This window comes from Ambystoma mexicanum, chromosome 3p (assembly GCF_040938575.1).
Source record: "Ambystoma mexicanum isolate Mex_15411 chromosome 3p, UKY_AmexF1_1, whole genome shotgun sequence".
Taxonomy (NCBI): domain Eukaryota; kingdom Metazoa; phylum Chordata; class Amphibia; order Caudata; family Ambystomatidae; genus Ambystoma; species Ambystoma mexicanum.
The window spans coordinates 412,810,717-412,836,862 of NC_090925.1; the positions used below are offsets into that span (position 1 = coordinate 412,810,717).

Genomic DNA, 26,146 nt, shown 5'->3' on the forward strand with positions numbered 1-26,146 from the left:
AAGAATGGAAAAGCGGATGCATTATCCCGGCAACAAAATATAGACAATACAGTAGGAGAAGTCAAGACCATTATTTCTCCGGAGAAAGTCATTGGGGCGGTTAAAAAACAACTAACTGACCAAATAAAGAAAGCTGTCCCCTCCAGACAATTGCAATAATGGAAAGCCAGTCACCCGGCACGTACTGTGCGTGAAGGGTTGCCCTACCACCAGGGTCATTTGTATTTGCCCACAAGTAAATTGCAGGAAAAGGCTTTATTTTGGTGCCATAAATCCCCTTTGGCAGGACATGCAGGTCAGAGAAAAATGCAAAAGATGTTGGAGAAATATTTTTGGTGGCCTACCTTGAGACAGGATGTGGAAAGGTATCTGTTACAATGTGAAAATTGTGTGCGTAACAAGGCAGATCATGTTAAAAAGAGAGGTTATTTACAGCCATTGCCCACACCAGAAAGAGTTTGGACTCATATTTCAATGGATTTTATTACTGATTTGCGTCCTGATAACCAGTTTGACACCATTTGGGTGGTGTTGGATTTCTTGTCCAAACAGGCTCATTTTGTTCAATGCATTGGGATCCCTGGGGCCGGCAGGTTGGCTGAATTGTTTTTACAACATGTTGTTAGGTTGCATGGGTTACCAAAGTGTATTGTCTCGGATAGAGGCTCACAGTTTACATCCAGATTTTGGCGTGCTTTCTGTCAGATGCTGGGAATCAACTGTGCTTTGTCCGCCAGTTATCATCCCCAAACCGATGGCCAGACTGAGGGAGTGAATTAGACTTTGGAACAATATTTGAGAGGTTACTTGGGAGATGGCAGGGACTCCTGGGTGCAGGCACTGTGGTTGGTGGAATTTACTTACAATAATACCTCCCACAGCTCATTGGGAATGGCACCTAATGAATGTTTATATGGGTATGAACAAAACATGATTCCCTTAGCAACTACCGGAGTTGGAATAATGCAGGTGCTACAAGACCGGAAACAGTTGCTTCTTGAAGTCAGGCCGAGGGAACGCACAAATTTGGAAAGATCCAAGAAAGCCTATAAGAAACAAGCTGATAAGCATAGGCAAGAGAGCCCGCATTACAATATTGCGGATCAGGTTTGGCCATGAACCAGAAACTTCCTTGTTAGGATCTAGTAAATTTATGCCAAGACTTATTGGTCCATATGATATCATTAAGTGTGTATCAGATACTGCAGTGAAAATGAGATTGCCAAAGACTTTGCCGGTACATCCGGTATTTCATGTATCTCTGCTTAAACCTGCAGCTCAGGAAATAAAGACTAAACAACCTCCCCCTATGGTGAAAGAAGGACACCTGGATATGAGGTGAAACAAAAAACAAATTTTGGATGCCAAGAAGAAAAAGCAACAGTTATGGTATTTGATTCAGTGGGAAGGTTATGGACTGGAAGATTGCTCATGGGAGCCGCGGAAGCAGTGCATGCCCCTTGGTTAGTGAAACTCTTTCATCAGAGACATCCGCAAAAACCTGGTCTTGGGAAGAGGCCTGGGAGAGGAGGTAATGTGAGGAATAAGGGCTGGAAGCGCAAGGGAGTGACAAGTTTTGCCTTCTGAAACTCATACGGCACTTATGGAGGCAAGACTACAGTTCCCAGCAAGCCATGGGAGTATGTAGTCCTGGACACAGACGAATGGTCACGTGCGCGTTGCCAGCTGCAGTGATTGCGAGCAGCATAAAGAAGCAACGGCGCGTGAACAGGTGTGGCTTATTATTGGTGGGTGTGGTTGGAATCTGAGCAGGACGGTGCAGCGCTGCAGGAGTTTATGGACGGCGAGGCTCTGCCAGTGTGACCGCGGAAGCCGCAGGCATTCGCTCTCATAGTTCCAAGTGGGCGGACCGGCAGCAGATTACAGCGTGCTACTGTTCCTCCGAGGAGTCCCACGGGGCCCTCGGAGCTCAGATAAGCTGGCTACCTTGCGGGGTGGGGGCTCATTTATGAATGCGTTTCCCTGCCTTGATATGAATACGTTCCTTTGCATTGAACACTGGGGATGGCAATTTACTGTCTCTGGGTGCTACAGTTGGTTTTCATAATCAGTTGGGAGGAAACCACAGCATGGTTGTGTTGGCAGTATTGCTAAGGACGAGTGCTGTTCACTCATATTTCTAAGACCACTGAGTCCGGTCTTCATGAGAATCAAAGTCTGTTCCCTTGCCTGGTACATAACTACAGAGAAAGGAATTAATGTGCCTATGTATTGCTAAAAGCTTGCCCCCTGGGCCATGTGTTTTGTACTTCATACATGGGGAATTCCCCATTGTCCTGTGTTCATTCCGCTTGCTACTACATGTGTGTGTTATGATCCTCTGTGTTTGTTCATGAGTCATGTTCACACGTATTAAGGTGTGTTTATGTACGGTCTAGGTCTGTGCAGTATATGAGTCAGGTATCAGGAGACAGGTATCATATCAGGAGACAGGTATTAGACAGGTAGGGTTTTTCCCTGGTGCTTCCCCTTCACCTATCCAACTTAGGTCTGCCCTAACCCTCTTCTCAGTGTCCCTAACTTCCTCCCATCTCATCCATAACCTCTCCCTAACTCCTCGTCCCCCCACTGGCTGCCACATGGTGTCCTGTGTACTATTTCAGGCATCTGTGGCAACCACGGTGGGAGGGTCGAATTCATTCAGCTTCTGTGGTTCGGGGGAGAGTGTTGATTTCTCTCCTCCATTATTGTGAGTGTTTGACAGGGTTAGAGGGAAGTGTTGGGTGTGGAGGATAAAGGACCAGGTGTGAAGAGTTAAACATTAAGGGAAATGGATGAAAGGATGGGTTAATGAAAGTACGGGTGAGGAGTTAGGTGGTAGGGGTGTGAGGTATTAGGGATGAAGCGGTAGGATGAGGGCTTGATGTAAAGAGCTAGGGGTAAGTAGTTATTTAAACAAAGGCAACTTGAGGAAAAAGCTCTAGGTGAAATCAATTTGAGAAAAATACTTTGCTATAGCAAAGCATGGCAACTCATTGAAAATGCACTTAGTGTTGATGTTACTGGAGAAAAAGCACTTGGGAAAGTAACAAAGGTTCCTCATCAGACTTATTTTCGGGCCCATACATGATGGTCATACCTGTGCTGGCCAGGAGTAGACTGGCCATGTCTCTTGATGGGCATGTGCACTTTGGTGATAACTGTTTCTAGGCATGAGTACATTGGATGTGGGTGTAATAGCTGAGAAATGCAGAAAAAGCACAATTACCTCTGTGAAGCTGCATGTGGATCTCATCATGTTTTGACCAATTTTACTGACTCAATCAAGGTTCTCCAAAGTGCATGATTCAACATTTATTTTCTCAACTGTGCCTAGTGAAGAACTTCCACTCTGCAAAACTTCTCCCCTGAACCTCATCAGGTCTTAAGTCTGTGTTTTCATCCTTTACACTTTGAAATGTACATTTTTGTACCTAACTGCCTTGAGAGACAGCCCTAAAGTCTGTTATCAAGTGGTCCTGCAATGTTTTATTGTATGAACAATGTTTCTGGCCTAATGACCTTTAAAAGACACCAAAACTTCCAAGGTGGTTGCTTGGTTGTAGATAATAGGAGGGGAAAGCCCAATGCCACCTGTAAGGTTGAGATATCGTCTTATGTTTATATTAAATTTGATGGCCCAATGCATTTCCTTCAATGTTGCTTGGGCAAACAACTTTCATTAAAATTGAGCACTTCATTGTTATTTCTGAGTGTTAGATGGGTTGCCATGGCGGAAAGCTGAATGTGGCCCTTGGTCAAACACCAAAGTTCCATTTTGTAGCCCCCCCTGGAAAATGTATGCACCTGCTTGTGCTCTAGGGTGCAACCAAGTAGGTAAGTGTTCCTCAATGGTACAAGCCCCGGAAGTTGGTTCGGCAGGTTGTTGGATCGAGTTGGAGGCTTGCGCGCAGCTTAGTCACCCAACAATAAAAGTACTGTTGCAGGCAATGTTTAGACACTACTAGGTATTGTTAAATAATCATGGATCTTGACATATCGGCTGTGAAAGTGTACTGGAGGGCACAGTGACCTCTGAACGGGCCCAAGAGATTTAGAGCTCGCCCTCCAGCACCTTAAAACGATATAGCTGCACCTTGAGGAGGATGGGGTGCAGGATTCTCTTACTCCAACACCAATCAATAAGGACAAGTCAATGGTTTGGCAAAGGGAAATCCTTTTAATGACAAGTACAAAAAACAGGGAAACAAATGGAAATCAACAGTGATGTGATCGCCTGTCGCTCTTCAACTCCCAAGTTCTTCATTCAGACAGCAAAAGCTATAGCACATTCTCGTCATCATTGACGTGTAACACTCGAAGTTTGTCATGCAATTCTATTGGTTGAGAAAGGTAACTTAAGTATAGGTACTATATCTGTATATGGTAACAGAGCCTGAGGATTGGATAACTCTTATCGGTTGGCCGTCTACGCCCATCCCTCTACATCACTTGTGATAGACGTCACTACAAGTACGACGTCTTATTGGTTGTACAGCTATAGGACACTAGATTATTTGGTCCATTGTGATTGGGTGGGTTACACCCCTAGACATAAATCTCCACTTTAATTAACAGCATGCAGAATGGACACCCAGGTGCCTTGTGCCCCAAGATTCACCCTGCCTCCCTTCCATCAATCAGTACTTTAGGGCTATGTGTCAATTAGTTGGCTGAGGATGGCCTCGAAACTGTAGCTTCTTATGAGGAAAAGTTATGGCATCCTCGGGTTCTGGGTGACATCAGACGTTGGTACCTCTTCAACCCTTGGCTGGTCACGTGTCTGTTCACTGTGAATCTGCTTCATTTTCCTTCTTTTCGTGTATTTGATTCTTCCGTAGCCTCGTCACCTGCCTGGGGCCTCCTTATCCTGAACTTCACTGGCTGGCTGCTATGCTCTGAAGTTTCAATTCTTTGAGGTTGCCGCTCTCAGAGTTGACCTTGAATTCCCAGGCATGAGTTCCTTCTTACTGAGTTTCGATTCCGCTCTTCCCTTCTGGCTTTAGCTGGAATATGAATCTCGGCCTGTTTTACCCTTTGCAACCTGGGCTTAATTCTGCTTTTACAAAATGGAGTTGCACTTGTATAGTGTGCTTCATTGAGGTAGTTATATAATTGGTGCTTGCCGCTCTATTGTTCTACTAAGCATTGCAAGCAGTACCGTTTCCTTGGCTTCTTGCGTTCCAAGCCTATTTACAAGCATTTTAGTCAGTTACGTGTAACCATCCTTCCTTCATGGTTACGTTCTTTGTTCTGCAACGTTGTTTCTTCTTTTTAAGTCTGTCAAACCATTATTCATAACTTTTCGACTTGTGTGTCAGCCTTAAGCCGTTGTTTCCTTCATCTGTGAGTCTGTCCGGGCCCGTGTGTCGTCACCACTCAACTTCCATTATGGCTCTATGGGTCTCTTCAGGGACAGTGTGCAAGTAGTCTTTGTTTCGTGTTAACTGCTGGTACGGTTGTCTCAGTGGGTACCGGGCTGCCCAAGGTTGTCTAGTTATAGGCACTTCACCAGGTATTGCTCTTGTGATGGGCCCTGGGCAGAATCCCAGAGCTGCTCTCTGTTGTCTCATTTGCTCCTCATACGTCACATACCTTGGCAAACATGTTCCTGGTAAAGGTGGGGCTGGGGTGCAGGCCAAGTCTGGGATCTCCTCTACATTCCCCCCTCATCGACCACTTCATCAACCACTTCTGCTTCCTCCTTTGGTTCCTTTTCTGGTTCAACGACCACTTCTGTTTCCTCCTTTGCATTTGTTTTACTTGTCTCTTCTGCATCTTGATCATCGTCTTCTGGGTTTGTACATGATGGTGTGAACGTATGTTTCTTTGGAGTCTATATTTTTATCACTCCCTTCAAACTTCCTGCTGTTTTTACATGTTCATCTTTGTTCCAGGTCATTAACTGACATCGTCCATTTGGGCTGCAGTAGATCCATTTTTCTTCATATTTTCTTCGTTTTCTGGGATACACAAACTTTGTTCCTTCTGGCGCGTATTCGCTAGCCTTCATAGAGTCTTTGATTTCTTCATCGGTTAGGTCTCTAGGCTTCCATCCTGGTTTGACATCGATCATGATCTTCATTCCAATGGCTTTCTTCACAGTTTTCTGGCATTGTGTGATGATTATCTTGATAACACAAAATCCTAGTAGTATCATAAATAGCAGGGCTCCCAAAATCTTGAATATATGTGCTATCCATTGTGGGACCCATGAAAAAAGTGTTCCAAACCAGCTGTCATTATCACCTCGAAACTGGAACAGATGGACCAGAGGGTCTCGGACTTCGAGCACAGGTTGGGGGAGTCCGAGCACCTATCCCAGAAAAACTCTACTACCCTTGTGGAGGTGCAGTGCACAATTCAGGCATTGATGGACAAAACCGAGATCCTCAAATTCAAACAAGAGGACCTTGAAAACAGAACTCACCGTAATAATCTGCGGATTGGAGGGTTCCCCTCCTCAGTTCCTCATAAGGATCTAGCTGAGTACGTTGGCGATTTCTTTCAGTTGATGTTTCTGCACTTGGACAAGTCTCAGCTCCTATTAGATTGTACCCACAGACTGCGCCCACGACGTGGAATGGACTCGGACTCCCCTCTGGATGTGATCACAAGAGTCCACTTCTATACCACCAAGGAAGCCATCGCTGCAATAGGCCGCTCGAGCGACGAACTAACGTTCCAAGGCTCCCCACTGCAAATCTTCCAGGACCTCTCTCTCCCGACACTGCAGAAGCTTAGGGTCCTTCGACCGCTCACGCTTTTTCTCCAAGATCACCAACTGCACTCCAGTTTACTCACAACTGAACCCCCTAAATGATTAGCCACCTCGACGATGCCACAGCAATCCTTTGCCCCGGCTCTCTGGGAGGAGCAAAGCCTCCCTCTCTCGACCTCGCAGAGTCTGGACCGGGCAGATCCTCCCCTACGCCGAGGCGGACTTCCTGGTCAAGAGTGCAAAGAAATCGCAAAGTTAAGTAATGTCCGGGAGTGCTCCTGAGGAACATACAGCACTGGAACACAAATTATCAAATGCTGCTGTGGGCCCCGTGCGGCCCATGCCCAACTCCAGGGTACATGTCACCATATTTCCCATAGAGTGAATTCCAACCTTCCTGGTTGGCTATAGCCCTGTTGGCTATGGGGATTTCCGATGAGATTTCATCGGCCCCCCAAGTTCAGATCCTGACTTCCCGTTGGAGGTCAAAGTTAGAAGTCCTTTCCTCCCATTGGAGGCAACCTAAAAAACTTCAGCCTCAGGATGATACAGTTAAGAACAAACCTCTCGACAATGGCTGACTCTGGCTCCCCCCAAACCCCACCCCTGGGGTCTACTCCGTCTCCAGAGGTCCTGCCCCTGCATCAAAAACTAAAATTTGTCATCTTAAAAGTTAGAGGCCTGAATTCCTCCCTCGTCCCCCCGAAAAGGAAATCCACCCTTCAACGGCTACAGGATAGGGAAGCCTCAGTAGCCTTTTTGCAAGAGACTCATTTGATCCCAGCGGACTTCTCCCGCCTTCGCAGTAGACTCTTTCCCCTACAACTGCTGGCCTCTAATGGCACTAAGAAGGGGGGCACGGCAATCCTCTTTGCGAACGATCTCAGAGCGCAAATCTTGGACTAATTACGTTGCCCAGAGGGCTGCTTCATAGCAGTCAAATGCCTTATCTTCGGCCAACTCTACTCCCTCATCTCAAGTTACGCCCCCAATGATAAACAAGAGGGGTTCTATCATGACTTAGAAGAGGCTCTCCTCCCATTCGTTGAGGGACAAGTCATCATTGGAGGGGACTTCAATGGAGCCCCTGACCCGCTTATGGACAAGTCACATCCCCCATCTTCCAGAGACATAAAGTTGGCAAAGAGCCTGCTTCACCTCTTTCAGACCCTAGATGTCGTGGACACTTGGAGGGTAATCTATCCTGAGGAGAAAGACTTCACATTTTACTTGTATGTGCACCGAACCTTCTACCAGATTGATCTGCTGCTGGCCTCCCTCCAGGTCCTGGCTTTTACAGATGATATCTCCATTGGCCCTAGGGTCCTTTCTGATCAAGCTCCAGTCTCGCTGACCCTGCGAGCATACAATCCCGACCCCCCCCTCTGCAGATGGAACTTGTATGACCCCATCTTGAATGCAAGGTTGATTAAAACATTTTCACAGAAAACTGGAATGAGGACCCGTCCCCAGCCAACACCTGAGATGCCATGAAGGCAGTGCTGACGGGGGAACTGATCGCCCAGGGTGCAGCTTTCCACAAACGTAGACATGCTGCTTGCGCGGCCCTGGAGAACGAGATTCTAGAAGATGAGGCCACCCATAAGAGGAAGGGTTGGTCCCCGAAATCCTATCGAGTTTTACAGGCGGCTCGGAAGAAGTTTGAGGTGCACTATGCCGAGGACATGTCGCACTTGCTAACCAAAACTAAACAGTGGTATTATGCCAAAAGTAACAAAGCTAATAAACTGTTGGCGGAAAAACTCACCAAAGCCAAGAAAAGAAACACCATTTTAGGGTTTTGCGACCCCCATGGCATGGTCCAATTTGCGGAACGAGGGAAGCTGTGGCTGGCGGTGGCCCACCTTTCAGAGACAATGAAACAGTTCCAACAGACCAAACTGAACAACGGGACTACCTGCAGGGTGCTGCTCTTCCGCACCTCAAGGCCGCGGCAAGGGATAGTCTCGAGGCTCTCATCACAGACGAGGAAGTCGACGCAGCCATTAACAGCCTTAAATCCAGTGCCCCGGGCCCAGACGGATTCTCCACTTGATTCTACAAAATCTTTCGCCCTCAGTTGGTGGCGCCCTTGACTCTCCTCTTTAACTCCTTCGCCACCATGGAGAGTATTACCCCCCTCTTTGCAGTAGTCGACCACGGTTCTTATTCTTAAGCCCAGAAAGAACCCCAGGGACAATACCTCATATAGGCCCATTTCACTGCTAAACCTTGACATCAATATATACTCTGAAATCTTGGCAAATCGCTTAGCCCATGTTCTCCCTGATATTATAGACCCAGACCAGACAGGATTCATAACTTACAGGTCAACAAGAGACAACATCCGCAGAGCCCTGAATTTAATAGACGTTGCGAATCAAGAATTGCAACAACTCGCCCTGCTGGCCCTAGACGCAACTAAAGCCTTTGACCAAGTGGACTGGACATTCCTGTGCCTCTCCCTCGAAGCCTTTCACTTAGGCCCAACTTTCCAAAAGATGGTCCTAGCTAACTATCAGTCCACTTATACTCTCCTGAGAGTCAATAACCACCTATCTGACCCGATTCCTCTGATGTGTGGAATGAGGCAAGGGTGCCCCCTAACCCTCTTGCTGTTTGCCCATGCCATGGAGCCCTTGGCCCAACGCATCCACCTGAACTCTCGAATCAAAGGCCTACAAGTAGGCAATTCCCAGCACAAGATTGCCCTTTACGCGTAATATTAACAATCACTGACATCTCGGCTTCTATGAAGCCGGCACTAGCCGAAATTCAGAGGTTCGGGAGAGTGGCAGGTTTTGCCATCAACTTTGAGAAATCAGTGGCCCTGGGGGTGGGGCTAGGTCCTGGGGAAAGGGAATCCCTAGAGAAGCAATGCCCAATGCAATGGAGTTCCGGGACAATCCCTTCCGTGGGGGTGCGGATCCCAGCCCATCCGGCAGACGTCTATCAGGCAAACTTTCCCTCCCTCTTTGAAGAGTTGGAAAAAGTCCTTAACCGTTGGCTCTCGCAGGAGATCTCGCTTCTGGGCCACATTACGGCTTGCAAGATGAATCTCCTCCCACAATTCCTCTATGCCTGCTCCTCTCTGCCCATCACGATCCGGCTCTCCCCTCTGCGGCGTCTGCAAAGAATCCCCCATAGAACCATGATGGGCAGTCCCAAACTGGGTGGACTGGGGATCCCTGACCTCCGCAGATACCAGATTGCAGCACAACTAGCCCACCTTCAGGCATTGGGAATAGCCTTGGAGCGCCCGTGGTGGGTGGAGATCGAGCAATCCCGCTTCCCTCTTCCTCTTCGCTTTCTCCCATATGTCCCCCTGTCACTGCGTCGAACCTGCCCGAATACTTTGGCCTCTACTAAACACCTGGTGAAAGCGTGGAACTGGGCTCGGAAACATAGGGGCACCCCGGGAGGCCGGGGCCCATCCTCCCCAATCTTTCACAACCCGGCCCTTTTTGCCGGGCTCCTGCCCCTTGAACTTTCAGAACTGGGTGGCGGGAGGCCTTGAATCCCTAGGCCAGCTCTTTTAGGATGGCCGCCCACGCATCTTTGAGCAATGCAAGAGACGTTCCGGTTAGCGGAAACAGACAGGTTCACCTATTCCCAAATGAGACATTGGTGCTCCCATCCCCTGACACGAGCAGCAGCAACGCAAGCCCCCACTCCGCTAGAACTCACTGTGAATGATCTGCCAGCCCAGGGGAAGATCTCCACTCTCTATAAGCTACTGCAAGATGACCCCTTTGTCGCCAGGGCCTCTTACATGTCTCAATGGGAGGCAGACCTGGGACAAGCCATAGAGGATCAGACTTGGGTAAATATCTGGTCGAGAACCTGCGTGTCCTCCCCCTGCATTAGCAACCGGGAGTGCGCCCACAAACTGCTCCTAAGATGGTACTACCCCCGCTCCGCTTGCACCACTTTCATCAGGCTCTACACACCCAATGTTGGCGTCTCTGCGGATTCCCAGGGTCCTATTTCCACATGTGGTGGACTTTCCCTAAGATTAGAGAATTCTGGTCCCAATGCCTCGCCACGATAAAAGACATCACCCAAGTGGCAATCCCCTTGGTGCCCGAAAATGTCCTTCTGGGGGTCCCAGTCCCAGGCTCTTATCCGAGAATGGGCAGAAAAGCTGCCCTGATAACCCAACTCTTGCTGGCGGAAAAAAAATTACTGAGGCCAGCACTTGGAAGTCTACTGAAGGTCCCCTGATGACGCTATGGTGGATTAAGCTTTGGGAGGTCCTGATAGCAGAGAAGGTTACTGCAGCCAGGGCGGGCACCCTTCACCGTTTTGCGAACATTTGGCCGCCACTCTTGGATCATGATCGGAACTACCTGGCTTTGACCTATAAGCCGCACCTAATCATGAGAGCTCTGCACTCGGATAGAGAACAATCGGTGCACAATCTGGCCCACTCGGACTGAGAGTCAACCTGACCCATGGGGCCACCGGGGAAGGGATGGGGGATTTATTGCTTTCGTATGTCAAGGTTTGGTGTTGCATTTAATTGTTAATTTATGTGATCACCTGTGTGCTGTCCTATAAATACATTTTTTTTTAAACAGCTTTGTGGGTGGAACAAAGAATGTCTTTGGCCTGAGGTCAAGGATGCCACATCAAGGAATAATTGACAGGCACAAAGGCAGCAAAGAGGACAAGTCGATAAGGCTGCCCAACTTCGAGGTGTATTATCTAGCGGGCCAGCTTCAGTATGTAGTTAGATGGTTATCTGATGACACTAACCCGGAGTTAAGGCTATTGAAGGCGGAATGTGCACCTTACTTCCTAAACGAGTGGATGTGGGTGACAGACCCCCCGAACGAAAATAGATCGGCATTGCTGGCCCTAGGCAGATAGATCTGGCACAGAGCCTGCACCGTAATGGGGAACACGCAGCCGTGCTCCTCACATATCCCCCTTGTAACACTAAGGGGCATAGACGAACAATTGAGGTGCGCTATTGGGGAATACTAGGAACCAGTGGGTGTGAAAACAGTGGGAGATGTGTGGCGGGAAGGGGAAAAGATGGAGTTTGACACATTGATAGAGGACACAGGCTTACACAGCGGAGAGTACATCACATATGCTAGGCTGATGAAGCTATTATTGAAGATGTGGTCAGAAACAGAACTGTCCCAACAGCCAGACGCAGCTACAGAACTATCCAAGCGGTGTCAGAGGGAGGTCACGAAGTCTCCAGAATTTATGAGATACTGATGTCCAAGGTGGGTAAAGAGTTGGTCCAGGTCAGGCAGGGATGGAAAGAGGAGAGTGGGGAGACCATAGACGATAGACTGTGGGAAAAGATGCAAGGATATCATAAGAAAGTCTTGAGGAATGCTAGGTTGCAGCAGATTCAGTTGTACATTACCCACAGAGCATACATGAACTTGGAATTGGGAGCGGGGGGTTGTAGTTTTTATCCACCATGTTGAGGTGCAATGTTTGTTGTTTGTTGAAAACCAATAAAAAATTTAAAGAAGAAAAAGAGGACAAGTCATGTACGTAAAACATATTTCTCTTAGATTAAGCAAAGAAGAAAACATCTGCAAGTGCCAAGAATTGGATAATCAAAGATGCAGAAAGCCTACGTGACGTAGATGTAAGGTAGGCATGGTATCAACAGTGAGACAGACACAAGTGACCACAGTTCAAGGGTGTTTATTGAACTTCAATTAGGTTTGAAAAACGCCTGTCTAGTCCTAAATCTAAAGATGGAAGCAAGCTACGACCATCAAATAATAATCATGCAGTGCTAGTGGTGTCTTGTCAAAATAAGAGGGCCTGTACTAAAACAAAACTAATGCCAACCCTTACCTCTAATTACAAATAGTGTGGGAAACAATGTTATGCAAAAAAAAAGTGTTCCAGAAATGATATGTCAGGATATTCAAGCCGTTGCCTTCTCTGCCCCACGTTTTCAGCACATGATAAGGTGACACACTGGATTTTAGCGCAGTATTGGGCTTCTCTAGCAAGAGGGTGCAGTTCAAAACTTCAACATCATGGCCTTCTGTGCCAAAGTCTCTTGACCGTTCAAAGTCTCTTCAGACTGGTGCTCAGGAACAAGGAGACAAAGTGCTTCAACTGCTAAGAAAGAAGGATAAAAAACGACAGGAAAGCCTGTCAGGGGACAAAAGATGAGAAATACCACATATGCTGCCAGGAGCAGCCTATGAACTCAAATGGAAAAAATGAGCAACAAACAAAGTAGCAAGGGACTTTCTGAATGCTCCTTCTGGGCCGCTTTTCACCTGGCTCTGCTTATTCTGACACTGAAGTAATGTTGCTAGATTAATGGTGTGGGCACTAATGAATACATCACCACAATTCTCAAGTTAGGAAGTGACTCCTAAGGGTCATGTGATGCCTGCCACTGGAGGAAACCAAAGAAACCTAAGAAGCCAACCTCAGTCTCCCCTTCACTGATGACACAGGCTCCACAATCACCCTTATTTCTGATGTGGAACCACCACCCTCTGGGACTGAACACAAATAAGTTCCTGGCACCTGTCCATGAGTGAATAATGCTAACCATGTTCTTACTTCTTCTCGCCAACCAAAGGTATCTAGCATTAGAACCCGTTAAAAGTAATCAAATCGATATCTGAGTGGCAGTGAGAAAAGCCCCTCTACTGATGGAGGTTTCCTGCCCCACCACACACATCCGCCTGCCTCCCCCCTCAGTGCCGTAACAACTTCCTACTTGCATTCTCCCCAAACTAATCCTCATTAGTCAGTCATTGGCATTGAACCCTTGACCTACTGACATACCCTGTATGCACCAAACTGTCTCCCACCCTCTCCGATCACCCACTTATCACCTTCTTCCGAGGCCTAGCTCTTGCTACTGGACTGTGTCCTCTTCTCTTTCCCCACAACACTACTCAATATAAACATCTCCTACTTGTTCCACTTCGACCCCAGTGCCGTCACCACCTCCTGGGCTCAAGCTCACGTCCTGTACTAACCTGCATTTTAGAGCATAAACATCCACGGTCCCATCTTTGGCCATCCTTCACATGCACCAGCCTAGGTGTTCACTACCCAATCACCCGCCTGCTAACTCCCAGCAGGTCCCAGCACGCAATGTTACAGGACCACGATGCGGAGTGGACACGAAAAAGTCAAAGGAAGGCAATCCCACTTCCCACGTATTCTTTCAATTTTCCACTCTATCCCATGCCGAAGTAAGCGCTGCCTGCGAGTCCGCTTGGAAGGCGAAGTCTTCTAATGAATTCCTGAGGAATGCACCTGGTTTTACCCAGTTGCAAAACCCAGGCACATTCCATAGGAATCCGTTCATTTTATGCCTGCGTGAAAGTGTCAGGGAGGTGTAAAAGGAAGTGTTCACACGTAATGCAGGGGGTGAGCATTGCAGTCATGTGATCTCTGCTCGTTGCCCCTCCACTGCCTTGTGCTAGCTTTAATATGGGGCAGAGTGGGAAAAGCAAATATACATGCATTACACCGCGCATTTACATCTCCATTTCCGTCACTGCCACATTTAAAATGAGGCCCTTAGATTGTTAATGAAATGCCCTGAATCTCAGATTTCTTGCTCCTGCCCTCAACATTAATGAGGGTGTATTCTGACAAGGAACAGTTTGGATGGGTTGCTGGCCACTTACAACTGTGCAATGCCATTAGGGTCAAGGCTTTAACTTAACCCCTGATCCGCCATTCGGGTCCTACCTTCAGCTATACCCATGAATTGGCAATACACTGAGCCTCACATTAAAATAATAAAACGTTGCATGCCAACGTTTGCACTTTTGCACGTTGAATGCAGGGGGCCGCCAACGTTTGCACTCACGTGCGGGAGTCACCCTGCATGTAATTTTAAACCTGGTCAAAGCAGAGTGGAAACGGAAAGAGTAAAATCGAGGTGAACTCGCTTTTACCCTTTCCATTATCAACTCCATCTCATGGGAAAGTAAATGGTGCCTGCAAATGCGCTTTACAGGTGGTGTTTACTAATAGATTCCTATGGAATCCACGTGGTCTTGAACAGGTACAACCCCAAGGTTGATTCCTTAGGAATCCACTTGTACAGCATTTGAAAATCTCATGCAGGCGTACAAAGAGGCCCACCCACGAGATGGAGGAGGACTACACAGCGGAGAGCTTATCTCCGCTCCTGCTCCATGCCCTTCCTCCATCTTGTCATTGCTTCAAAATGAGTTGTGCATTAAATGGACGCATAAAAGCATTACGCCTCGCTTTTATTCCCCCATTTACTGTGCCGCCTCATTTAAAACGAGGCTGACTGGAGAAAACATTCACAAATACTTCAATAACTTCAGTCAGGGTAGTACAATGCACATGCTTGAACGGAACATACTCATTTCGCTGACTGGCCGCCTTTCTGTTTTCTTTGCTTTTCTCCGCCGTCACACACTGTACTTTATCCAGTGCGCGGGGAACGTGTACAAGGCGAGTAAACAGGCCTCGGTCGAGCCCCCGGCCTTTGCCTGTTGTTCTGCTCTTTTATGTGCACTGTAACCTGCGGCTGGAGCCCTAGAGACAGTGACGTCCTACCGCACAGGTTCATCCTCTCACGGCCTCCGTAGACAGTCGGGCCTACTTTCATCAGAAGGCATGTAGGTCAAAAGTCAACTAGGCAGCGGATTGCACAAATGTTCCACATTGTACGCATCTGCAAGAAGGAAAAATACACATCCTCCACCGGGGGTTCTTTGAATCAATTATCTGATCAAACCTTGCCCTCTGAGGCTTTATTTTTTGACAAATCCTTTCTGGCTGCAGTTGTTTGTGGGCCAAGTTCCAAGGGGGCGAGTCCACGACTGATGACGTCAGGGACGAGCCTCCACCACTTACCTGTGGGGGCGCGGCAGGGGCTCCAACCCTCCAGGACTATTTAAGAGCATCGCAGCACCTGCAGATAACCAAGACTTCAAGAGCCAAGGAAGACTCTCGGAATCCAGGAAGACTTCAGAGAGAGCCCTTGAAGAATTCGACGACACGAAAAAGACTGAAACGCAGATTTATTCTCTGCATCTCAAGAGAAGCAAAGTAAGTAAATTCTGCAATTTATAACGCTTCTTTATTTTAGAATAAAGACCTTAAAGTGCCCCTGAGGCTCATGAGTGCCTACCGGCAGTGTGGCACAGAAGGGGGCTGAATACCCCATTCTTTGATGTGTAGTAGCCAATCTGGCAGTGCAGCTGTGGATGGTGTAGGTCCTCTCCCTGCCAGCAGAGGGAGTCACACCAAGCAGATTGTGTAGTATTGATTCCTTGAATTCTTTATGTCAAAGAACAATGTTGCACGTATAACACATACCATACATGGCACCGCTAAATCTGAACCACCCACATGACTCTTATAATGTTCCATCACAGTACAAAGCTGTTGAATAGGGCACGAGCGTATCTGTATATTTTACTCCTGTGGGGTGCTTCACATCACACTTATTATATAGTGTTTCCTGCGGTGTTGATATATTTGGTGTTAAAAGGGACCCAACAATCAGAGATGACTTCTCTGGTCTCTTTCCTTCAAATTCGACATGAACTAACCCATAGGCCGATAAGGCAACTATTGCAGCCAATCACAATGAGGCCAGATTTAACCATGATTTTATTCAAAACACAGCCAAGCTCTTTGAAGTGGCCATATTGTGACTGGTGGTGATATACAAACATCGAAATACATTTGTTATGTTATGTATTGTATTTGTTATAACGCTTTGCTACTGCACTAATCACCACCTAAGTGGTCTTACAGTGCCAGTACCTTGCCAGCAAAAATGGCATGTTGTGCCCCTGCTCTGGGTAACTGTCTACCAAATAGTGCAGCAGGGACCACGCTATCTGCAACTCTATCTTACTAAATACTCTCCCTCTAGACCTCTGCGGTCCTCCAGCACCAACTGTCTGTGTATAAAGCGCTTTGCTAAACAGAAGGCTGATCACTTTTTTCTGTTGGCTCCCTCTTACGGAAAAACCTCCCCCTTCCTCTCCATCTTGAGCAGAACTTCCTCAAATTCCAGAGGGTCCTCAAGACTTTCCTCTTCAGCTCCTCCTTCCCTTCTTCCCTCCTCTGCTAATCTCTCAGTCGCTGTGATTGGTGACCAGGGCCCTTATGCATCCTCAGGTTCCTGTCCTCCCATACCCAATTGCTTCAGCCTCTGCCTACCTCGCAGCACTTGCCTCAGCACCCACCGATCTTTGTCCTGTAGGCTTGCGCTATCTATCCAATGTAGCTCCAGGCCGCATAGCACTTACCATACTAGGCACTTCATCTGCTGTTCACACACGAGCGTGGACATTCCAGCACCTACCACCCCCACTCACACTGCCCCTCTTCTCGCTGCACTTGCACGTTCTGAATACTCACAAGGCATAGTAGGTTCGTCTTCATCATCCACTGTATTATTCTTTTCAATCCCATGTTCCCTCCCTGTTGCCCTGTGATCGCTTTGAAAAAGAAGTGATTAACTGCATAAGCGCCTAACATATGCACAATAAATAAATAAATAATACCATCCCATTGCCTGTGGAGGAAAAAAGAACAAAAACAGGGTCAAAAGTGTGGCTGGGCCTGAGAGAAGCAGGAATAGGATGGGGCACACAGAACTATCCCTTCGAGATCGTGTGATAGGATTGAGATAGAGGGAATACGGTGGTATAAGTAGCGGTGCTTGTTGGGAGTGGATCAGACACAGTGCTGATATAGAAAGGGGACAATACGAATACTCCTGGTCTGAGCATTTTGCAGAGATGGAGGTTTCTAGCACCTTGGAAAAAGTAGTAGAATTAGTGGAAGCAAAATTGTGTGGAGATGGTGATGAGCCTGGAAAGGCTCTTAAGGTGCAGCGCTCCATCTGTAGGACCCAATGGGATCCTGAGTCATGCAGAATTCAGGATCAGTGATTACTCCAGGCTTTAACATTGAGGTTGAGTTTGATGACATTCATCCTTATGAAGGCCAGCCCTACGGGTACCAGGAACCCACTTACTGTGACAAATGCTTTCGCAAGTATCACATATTTTCCAACTTTAATAAAAGATGTGCCTTTAATGATTGTCTCATCATCGTTCATTGAGAGGTTATACAGTGCATTATCATAACAGAACCCGAAATGTGGCGCATTGTTACATTTTCTGAGTGTCTGAACTCTTGAATTCCAGGTTGCTTTGCTCCTGTCCAATCACTGAGAGCGTCTTCCACCCCTGCTGAGATGCCCCCCCTGCAGCAGACCGAGATGAAGATCACAGGCAAGATGGTCCAGGGAGACCTGAACAGCTTGAGCTCGGAAGTGAGGGCCTTTGTTGTGGGCAACGCCAAGGTATGCCAGCCCGAGAACATCCACATCTGTGACGGGTCCGAAGAGGAGAACGACAGGATCCTAGAACTTATGGAGACGCGGGGCATGGTCAAGAGGCTGAGCAAGTATGAGAACTGGTAAGTGATGGACATGCTCTCTTTGCACATTTGCACTCTTTGGAAATGTGCCTGTTTACTTGAGTATGTTATTCAGTGTTGATGTGGCTCTGAGGCCTTGGAGAGGTGTCCATTCAAGGCAATAGAAGTTATAATGATACGTCAGAAACTGTGAGAGGATAAAGCGATAAAGCTTCCTTAAAAACATTTCAGCACTGAACTGTATGGACAGGGCTTTCAATTGCATGAACTTTCAATTCTTCTGTAATACAAACACATTTCACAGAACACCCTGGCATGCTCTGTGGTACACTTGTGTCTGATAGCCCCGTCTGATAGCAATTCTGGCTTGGCAGTCACACTGTATTTGTTCTAGTGTGCTGACACAGTCTCCTCCATTTCACCTTTCGATAGCTGGCTGGCCCTCACTGACCCCCGGGATGTGGCACGGATAGAAAGCAGGACAGTGATCATTACTCAAGAGGAAAGGGACACCGTCCCGAGATGCAAAACTGGAACCAGTCAGCTCGGTCGCTGGATGTCAGAGGGGGACTTCAATAAGGCATTTAAAGCCAGGTTTCCTGGATGCATGAAAGGTAAGGGCCAAAAAAAGGTTTGTGAAAGGCATGTTCCCAGCGACTGCACCAAAGTCAACTGTTGTGATCTTGGATGGTCTATCGGCTCAGTCCCATTTTCTTCTGGTGAAGATCTTTGACTTCCTGGGACATGTTTGTTTTAATCACCTGTTCCCTTAGGTGGACACTCAACCATACAAAAGTAATTGTTATAGGACAGAGTGATATCAATGGACCTGTGCTAGTCTATCGCTGTTTATTGAGGCCGACAGTCACACAAACCCTAAGAGTGAAGCTCAAAAGGGGAGTTTACAAGCTGTCAAAATGCTTTTGAATGCTCCCCAGTCGCCTGCATTTCGAACCTGCACATGATGATCAAGACATCACGCATTATCATGTACTCTATATCTCTACACCTTTCAAAACAAAGGAGATTTTAAGTCAAAGCCAGGTCAGCGTCCCACCCGATCATCAAAAAGTAGAGAAAGACGAACTGCTTTAGCACAACCAAGGGCTAGGACATTTAGATTAGATACAAAGTAATATTGGGAATGTAAGATGTAACTATAGGGTTCAAATAAGGATTGTGAGCAAGACTACGAGTGTGCTCGGGTGTGTCTCAATGGACATACAAGAGTGATACATCTGCTAAAAGAACTAATGATATGTGGGGTAAAATAATCATGACTTTGTGTGATTGACAAGTAGAGATATTGCTAAACAGATAGATTGATAGGTTGGTGGCGGATATATTGCATGGTTATGGGTACGCAATAGGCCTCAATGCGAGGGTGGTAGTAACCTACCGGTACTACTGGCGGATTGCCACCGTCCTTGTGACACTGAATATGCCGCCTGACTTCCCAATGTCACTGGGACATTACAAGTCCCGGCGGAGCGGGTGAGGTGGCGAATTTGGTAAGCCCCAGATCCCTTGGAGTCCCGTAGGACTCCACGGGAATGGGGACTCAGAAGCACTGGCACCATTTCTAACGGTGCGGGTGCTTCCGTGACAACTCTGCTTTCCAGGGCAGTTACGCCCTGCAGGTCAGACCTGCCTGGCGCAGTGGCCCTGGAAAGCAGAGTTGTAGTCTGCCGGTCTGGAAAGGGTGCCGGTACGTTGCTACCGGCACCCTTATTTCTGGACCGGCAGACTTGTAATGACGCCCGGTGTGCAGATGCCCGTCATCTTCTACATAATGCCTTAAATGGACTAGAGAGGTTAAAGGGTTGATGGATCTACAGGGCTATATATAGACACGTAGAGAAAGTCAGGTTTTTCCCGGTGACAAGCTTCTCCTCTCTTCGAGTGATGGATTTTCAGGATGAATGGAACCTCACAATGAGACTTGAAAGTATTAGGTCCTGTTAAAGATAAATTCATGTTTTCATTGAGTTTACTCGATGTCAAATTTCCTTAATTTGAAATCCTTTGTTTTCTAGGTCGCACCATGTACGTCATCCCCTTCAGCATGGGACCCATTGGATCTCCGCTCTCCAAGATCGGGATTGAGCTCACAGATTCTCCCTATGTCGTGGCCAGCATGAGGATCATGACCCGCATGGGTACAGAGGTCTTGAGATCCCTCGGGAGCGGCGAGTTTGTGAAATGTCTCCATTCAGTCGGCTACCCCTTACCGCTGGAAAGTATGTTAACCGCAGAGCCGGGTAGCTCTTCCTCTCCTCTTGTAGCCAAGCCTGCCCATGTCAATGAGTGCGGTCTCAGTAGTAATGCATTTATTTTGTGTTCACAGAACTCTTGGTGAACAACTGGCCGTGCAACCCTGACCTGACGCTCATCGCCCACATTCCTGACCGCAAAGAGATTGTGTCCTTTGGCAGCGGCTATGGCGGAAACTCCTTGCTGGGGAAAAAGTGCTTTGCTCTAAGGATTGCCAGCAGAATTGCCAAGGAAGAGGGATGGCTGGCCGAACACATGCTGGTAAGGCATTTCTTTAGCAAAACAAAACTAATAGATTGCCATGTACATTGAAAATGCCATCAAATTCTAGGGCATATGTCAATGTTCTTTCTTTTCCATCATTTGAGATGTGAAGGGGATATTTAGGTATCTAATGGTCCTTAGGAAAGTAGAAGAGGTTAACATGGCATAGCAATAAAGTACTATGAGAACCGGATAAGCAGCCACTTTGTGGGGACAGGAAATCAGTAGAAGGGGAAACAGAGGGGCACATAACAGGAAATGGGGACCCAAGCAATAGAGAGTATAGGAAATAGAACGCATGGCAGGGGAGCAGAACAGGAAATGGAAATTCAGAAAATGCAGGGAACAGGAAATAGAATGTGTGGGGGTGGAGCAGATCAGGAAATGAGCATGCTGGGAATCGAACGCACAGGATGCAGAACTTTGAGAGGGAAGGGTAACAGAAAATGCATATGCAAGGAATATGTGTCGAACGTGTTTAAGGGCCATTTCTAAAATCTAACATCGTTTGCCCCAAAATTATTCCAATGTTGGGCATAAAGATTATAGAGATATATTCTTTCAACAGTTTTTTGTCAGTCGGTGGGAAAGTTTGACAAAGACACTCTGCTCCTTTTTTGAAAAGAGGCTAGTACAGATATATTTTTCTTTTGCTGTAATAAAATGATGGCCTCTTGGCAGCAAACAAACATCTCCTTTTGTTATGACAGATATTGGGCATCACAAATCCTCAGGGTGAGAAGAAGTATTTTGCAGCCGCCTTTCCCAGTGCCTGTGGGAAAACCAACCTGGCGATGATGAACCCATCTTTGCCAGGGTGGAAAATCGAGTGCGTGGGAGACGATATTGCCTGGATGAAGTTTGATGATAAAGGTAACCGGTCTATATCAAAGGCTGTGGCTTATGTTTGTGGAATGGTTTTAGGATGTCTCACTACACCCAGTGCAAGTCTTTATTTTCTGATCCCTCATGGTATTGTGTTGCAGGAAACCTCAGGGCGATTAATCCAGAGAATGGATTTTTTGGGGTTGCACCTGGCACATCAATCAAGACAAACCCAAACGCCATGAAGACGATAGAGAGGAACACAATCTTCACCAATGTTGGGGAGACTAGTGATGGTGGCATCTACTGGGAGGGTATCGGGGAGACCCTGGAACCTGGGGAGACCCTGACTTCATGGAAGAACAAGGAATGGACTGAGGATAGTGGTAAGGTGGCGCGTGCTGCGATAGTAGATCATTCTTGCCATGGTCTGCTCACTCTTTTCAGTCTGCTTTGTATTATCAGCCGTTCTTACACCTTCCCTTATCCTCCCTCTCAGATGAGCCTTGTGCCCACCCCAATTCCAGGTTTTGCACTCCTGCCAGCCAGTGCCCCATCATTGACCCAGCATGGGAATCTCCAGAAGGCGTACCCATAGAGGGCATCATATTTGGAGGACGAAGACCCAAAGGTAACAGTAATGAAAAATATGAAGAGAGCCAAACGCTGCCTGCTTTTTCTGCAATGAACATACACATAGTAATTATATGATCATGCATTAAATGTGAATATTCCAAGAGAGCATGATCCATAAAATTAATGTGCCACAGATCTTGCCAACTCTTTAATATTCGAGAGCACTGATTTCCTGCCTACACATGTCAACGCGCACTCCGAAATGAGCAGCATTTGCAAGTAGAATGTGTTCATTAATACCACTAAGATAGAGCTCACAAGACGTCCCAGAAACAGATCTGAGTTCTTTGCCAGTCGCAGGCTGTCTAGGCTTTCTGCTCGCAAGCTACAGGCCCTTTTGCTCCGACTGTATCTTTGATTGTGCTGCCCGCTGCATTCCCGATGAAGTTTTCAGAGGGCACCCCATATCTCCTTAACACTGTCGACCTAATGGCACCCTCTCATCCCTGTAACCAGCACCCATTGATGTTGCTTGTTCATAAGCATGGATTTTTGCCACTCTACGTGAAGTGATCATGGCGTGTAATTGGGCTACTTAGATGGCTGACTACTGTTTCTCTGCCCCACAACAATCCAATGTGAAATTTAGGATGTTCAGTTCCGTAGGAGGCAGGTCCGGTCAACATTTTTAGATATCTGACTTTTGACCTACATAAAAAAACGACTGGCCACTTCCAATCCAAAACAGAAGCTCCCTTTTAAATTTGCATTTAACGCCTTCCCCTGTGTCTGAAATAAAGGCCTTGCCTGTCCCTCACATCCAGAGCTATGTCACCTGACCAACTTTATCCTTTCATCAATGGCAGCTCCCTAAACTACCAGTTGAAGTGCCCTTAAGCTACCAGTGGCAGTGCCCTAAAGCTACTTTGGAGACATTTTGACTTGGAATAAGGCTTGCAAGAAATAATAGACAGGGCATGGTAACAGCAGAGCCTGCCTTAGTTGTACGGAAGGCAATATGATGGAGGCATTTGGTCGCTCAGATCTTTTCTGAACGTACTCTCTTGTGATCTGCAGGTGTCCCTCTGGTGTATGAAGCTCTGAACTGGAAGCACGGGGTGTTTGTAGGGGCCGCCATGAGGTCTGAATCCACAGCAGCTGCAGAGCACAAAGGTAAGTCAGGATTCAAGTGCACACTATGAAATATACCAGAGTAGCTCTCCTATGTGACAGCGGCATCATATCATCAGAGAAAATGCCCTGATATGCAACTTACCTTTCCCCAGCCCTACCATTCTTTATACACCTCAGTGTCCTCATCAGGTGGTGCATCTTAGCCAAACTGGTCTGCCTTGGACTTTTCCTTATCTTTGAAGGAAAATGTTTACTAAACATGTTTGCAGACATCAGAGTAAACCTTTAAAACTTTAATAAAATTGACTTGTGATCCCATGTTCCTCTTATTGCAGGCAAGGTTATCATGCATGATCCTTTTGCCATGAGGCCTTTCTTCGGCTACAACTTTGGTCGCTACCTTGCCCATTGGCTGAGCATGGAGCAATTCCCCGCTGCCAAACTGCCCAGGATCTTCCATGTCAACTGGTTCCGCAAAGATGCTGAAGGCAACTACCTCTGGCCCGGGTATGGAGAGAACTCCCGTGTGCTGGAGTGGATGTTCAGAAGGATCAACGGTGAAGAGTGTGCAAAGCACACTCCCATTGGCTATGTGCCAACCGCAGGAGACCTCAACTTAAAGGGACTGGGGGACGTCAACATGGCAGAGCTGTTCCACCTGTCCAGAGAGTTCTGGGAGGATGAGGTGGAAGACATCAAGAAATACTTCGATGAACAAGTGAACTCTGACCTCCCGTATGAAATAGAGAGGGAGCTTCTGGAACTGGAGAACAGAATTAAGCAGTTGTGACTTTTCGATCAACGAGAGACTTATTAATCATTCTATGAAAAGAAGTTAATAGTAACTCAAACTTTTCCAGCCTCAGGAAGCAGATAAATGCCCAGGTTTACTTACTAGTGCGTTGCGGCTGATCTAGTCTGTGTACTTGAATTGCCTACTCAGGAGATGCACGGAGGCCCAGAAGAGTTAGAGTTGAGTGGATGCCATTAGCATGGCATCTCCACTACTTACGAGGATTGTTTAAGTGTGTCTACATCATAGGCTATATGGTGCTGTGTAACTGGGGCCAATGGCGTACTAGGCTTCCCTTGTGAAATCGCCTGCATTGATCAATTGCCAAACGCCTCTGCCTCGGTTCAGGGAGTTCCTATAAGGATATGTGTTAACGAAATGAAGGGAAACCTAAAAACTGCACCCTTGCATCACCTCCCTTTGTGGGATTTAGTAAATGCTTCCGGATCACTGAATCCTGAAACAATATAAGAATGGATGGAATTCTTATATTGTCACCCATTTTTCCTGCAAGCTTCAGGAGATGATTGTTTTAAACTGTATTCTATGTAGCCAATGAGCAATTGCAAGATGATAGAGGAAGGAATGTATGACTGAAACGGATAGGTCTCTGTTCTCATTCATATTTAAAATGAGTAAGCGTGTGCGTATATTTAGAAATATATAACTATTTCTCCAGTGATTATTTTTTTTTTAAAGTGCGTGTATTCCATTTGTGATGACTTGTATTTATTTTAGCATATTTACCGAAATTCAAAGATTGTTCTACCACTGTTCTGTTATAATTATTAAATAATATGTTAATATTCTTTTGAATGCGTCTCTTCTCTGAAACTGCATCGCCACAGCCTTAATGAGATACGGGTCTAGGAGTGGGGGTGGAGCCTGTAAATTCAACGCGGTTCCCTGTATAAACGATCCAAGTTGCAATGCAACTATAAAGCACCAAATATTTTGACAATTAAAGATTATGATCGATATATATATATATATGTACGTACATATATATATATATATATATATATATATATATATATATATATATATATGTATGTACATATATATATATATATATATATATATATATATATATATATATATATATATATATATATATAGCAAATCTTTACCAGTTTGAACTATGTATGACAAGTTATCAAATGACCCCATGCACACCTAGCAGACCATTGGTAGTTTCCATTATAGCCTGTTGGCAAATCATGGCCAGTTTCTTGTGTGCCAATTTAGTGCATCATTGCATGTTCACATTATGCCCATGTGCCCACAATTTCTAGTTTCCATTAGGCCCCACATCAAGAATTCCAGATACATTTTGGCAGTATTTCTATGGAAATCACAAGGAGATCCCACCAAAATCGGTTACTGTTGCGGCCACTCTGTATTAATTGCTCTTTTAATAATTGTTCTTTATAAAATGCTTAATACTAGAGATAAGCTTCTGAGCGCGGGATCCGGATTCGGTCCCGTGTTGTGCTGCATTGTCCTGTTTCCAACATGAACGTGTTGCCCTGAGCTATGAATGGTGTCATGGCACTGCTAATCCCCATTTTTGCAGATCATTTGACTTCTTAGGGTATTTGGAACATTTATAACAAGTGCTAATTCTGCCCATGGTAAATCTTTCACTTTCCCATGTCGAAATGAAGAATGTTCCTCCCCCAGGGCGCTGGAGGTAAATCCTCTAGTTCAAAGTCAAATGTACACATTTGCGTTGCAATAAAAATCGTGCGAATTCCGTTACTGCCAATAAATATAGTAACGCATTACCGCCATTTGATTACCATGACAACAAACTTGTAATGCTCCTCTATTACTTGTTTTCATACTCTTCACGTAACCCATCACTGTTGGCCCTACCTGCCCTCACCAAGAAGGTTTCACTGTCTGTTGCAGCTGCCCAAAGAGAGGGCAATCCTCCCTGTTGTGGGCTATGGGCTTGACTGGCAGTGGGATTGCAGCCAAGACAAAGAAATGTAGACTTCTACATTATCTGCAATTGGCTTGTTAGCTGGCAGGTGTGGGCCAAATGCCTTGCCCAGCCCACCTCAACCACCCTCCAAAAAGGCAGGCCATTGTGGGACTTTTCCAATCATATCCTCTCGACAATTCCAGTTTACACAATCTCAGTGTAA

General features: G+C 46.5%; 1 protein-coding gene across 1 annotated transcript; it reads left to right on the top strand.

Annotated features, from left to right (window-relative positions):
• The first annotated feature begins 15,632 nt into the window (after nucleotides 1–15,632).
• On the top strand, nucleotides 15,633–24,762 carry LOC138580504 (phosphoenolpyruvate carboxykinase, cytosolic [GTP]-like). The gene is made up of 10 exons (XM_069651097.1): nucleotides 15,633–15,772; nucleotides 17,893–18,166; nucleotides 18,560–18,741; nucleotides 20,164–20,367; nucleotides 20,475–20,662; nucleotides 21,376–21,538; nucleotides 21,652–21,876; nucleotides 21,990–22,121; nucleotides 23,144–23,239; nucleotides 23,536–24,762. The coding sequence occupies exons 2-10, from the start codon at nucleotides 17,943–17,945 to the stop codon at nucleotides 23,988–23,990; spliced, it is 1,869 nt and encodes a 622-aa protein (XP_069507198.1). The 5' UTR covers nucleotides 15,633–15,772; nucleotides 17,893–17,942; the 3' UTR covers nucleotides 23,991–24,762.
• The last annotated feature ends 1,384 nt before the right edge of the window (nucleotides 24,763–26,146 follow it).

Bases quoted from the DNA above. Each gene is read 5' to 3' on its own strand.
- LOC138580504 (XM_069651097.1), top strand. From the start codon at position 17,943: ATGCCCCCCCTGCAGCAGACCGAGATGAAGATCACAGGCAAGATGGTC. The intron at 20,663-21,375 runs GTAAGGCATTTC...TTGTTATGACAG, and splicing joins GGCTGGCCGAACACATGCTG to ATATTGGGCATCACAAATCC. The intron at 21,539-21,651 runs GTAACCGGTCTA...ATTGTGTTGCAG, and splicing joins GATGAAGTTTGATGATAAAG to GAAACCTCAGGGCGATTAAT.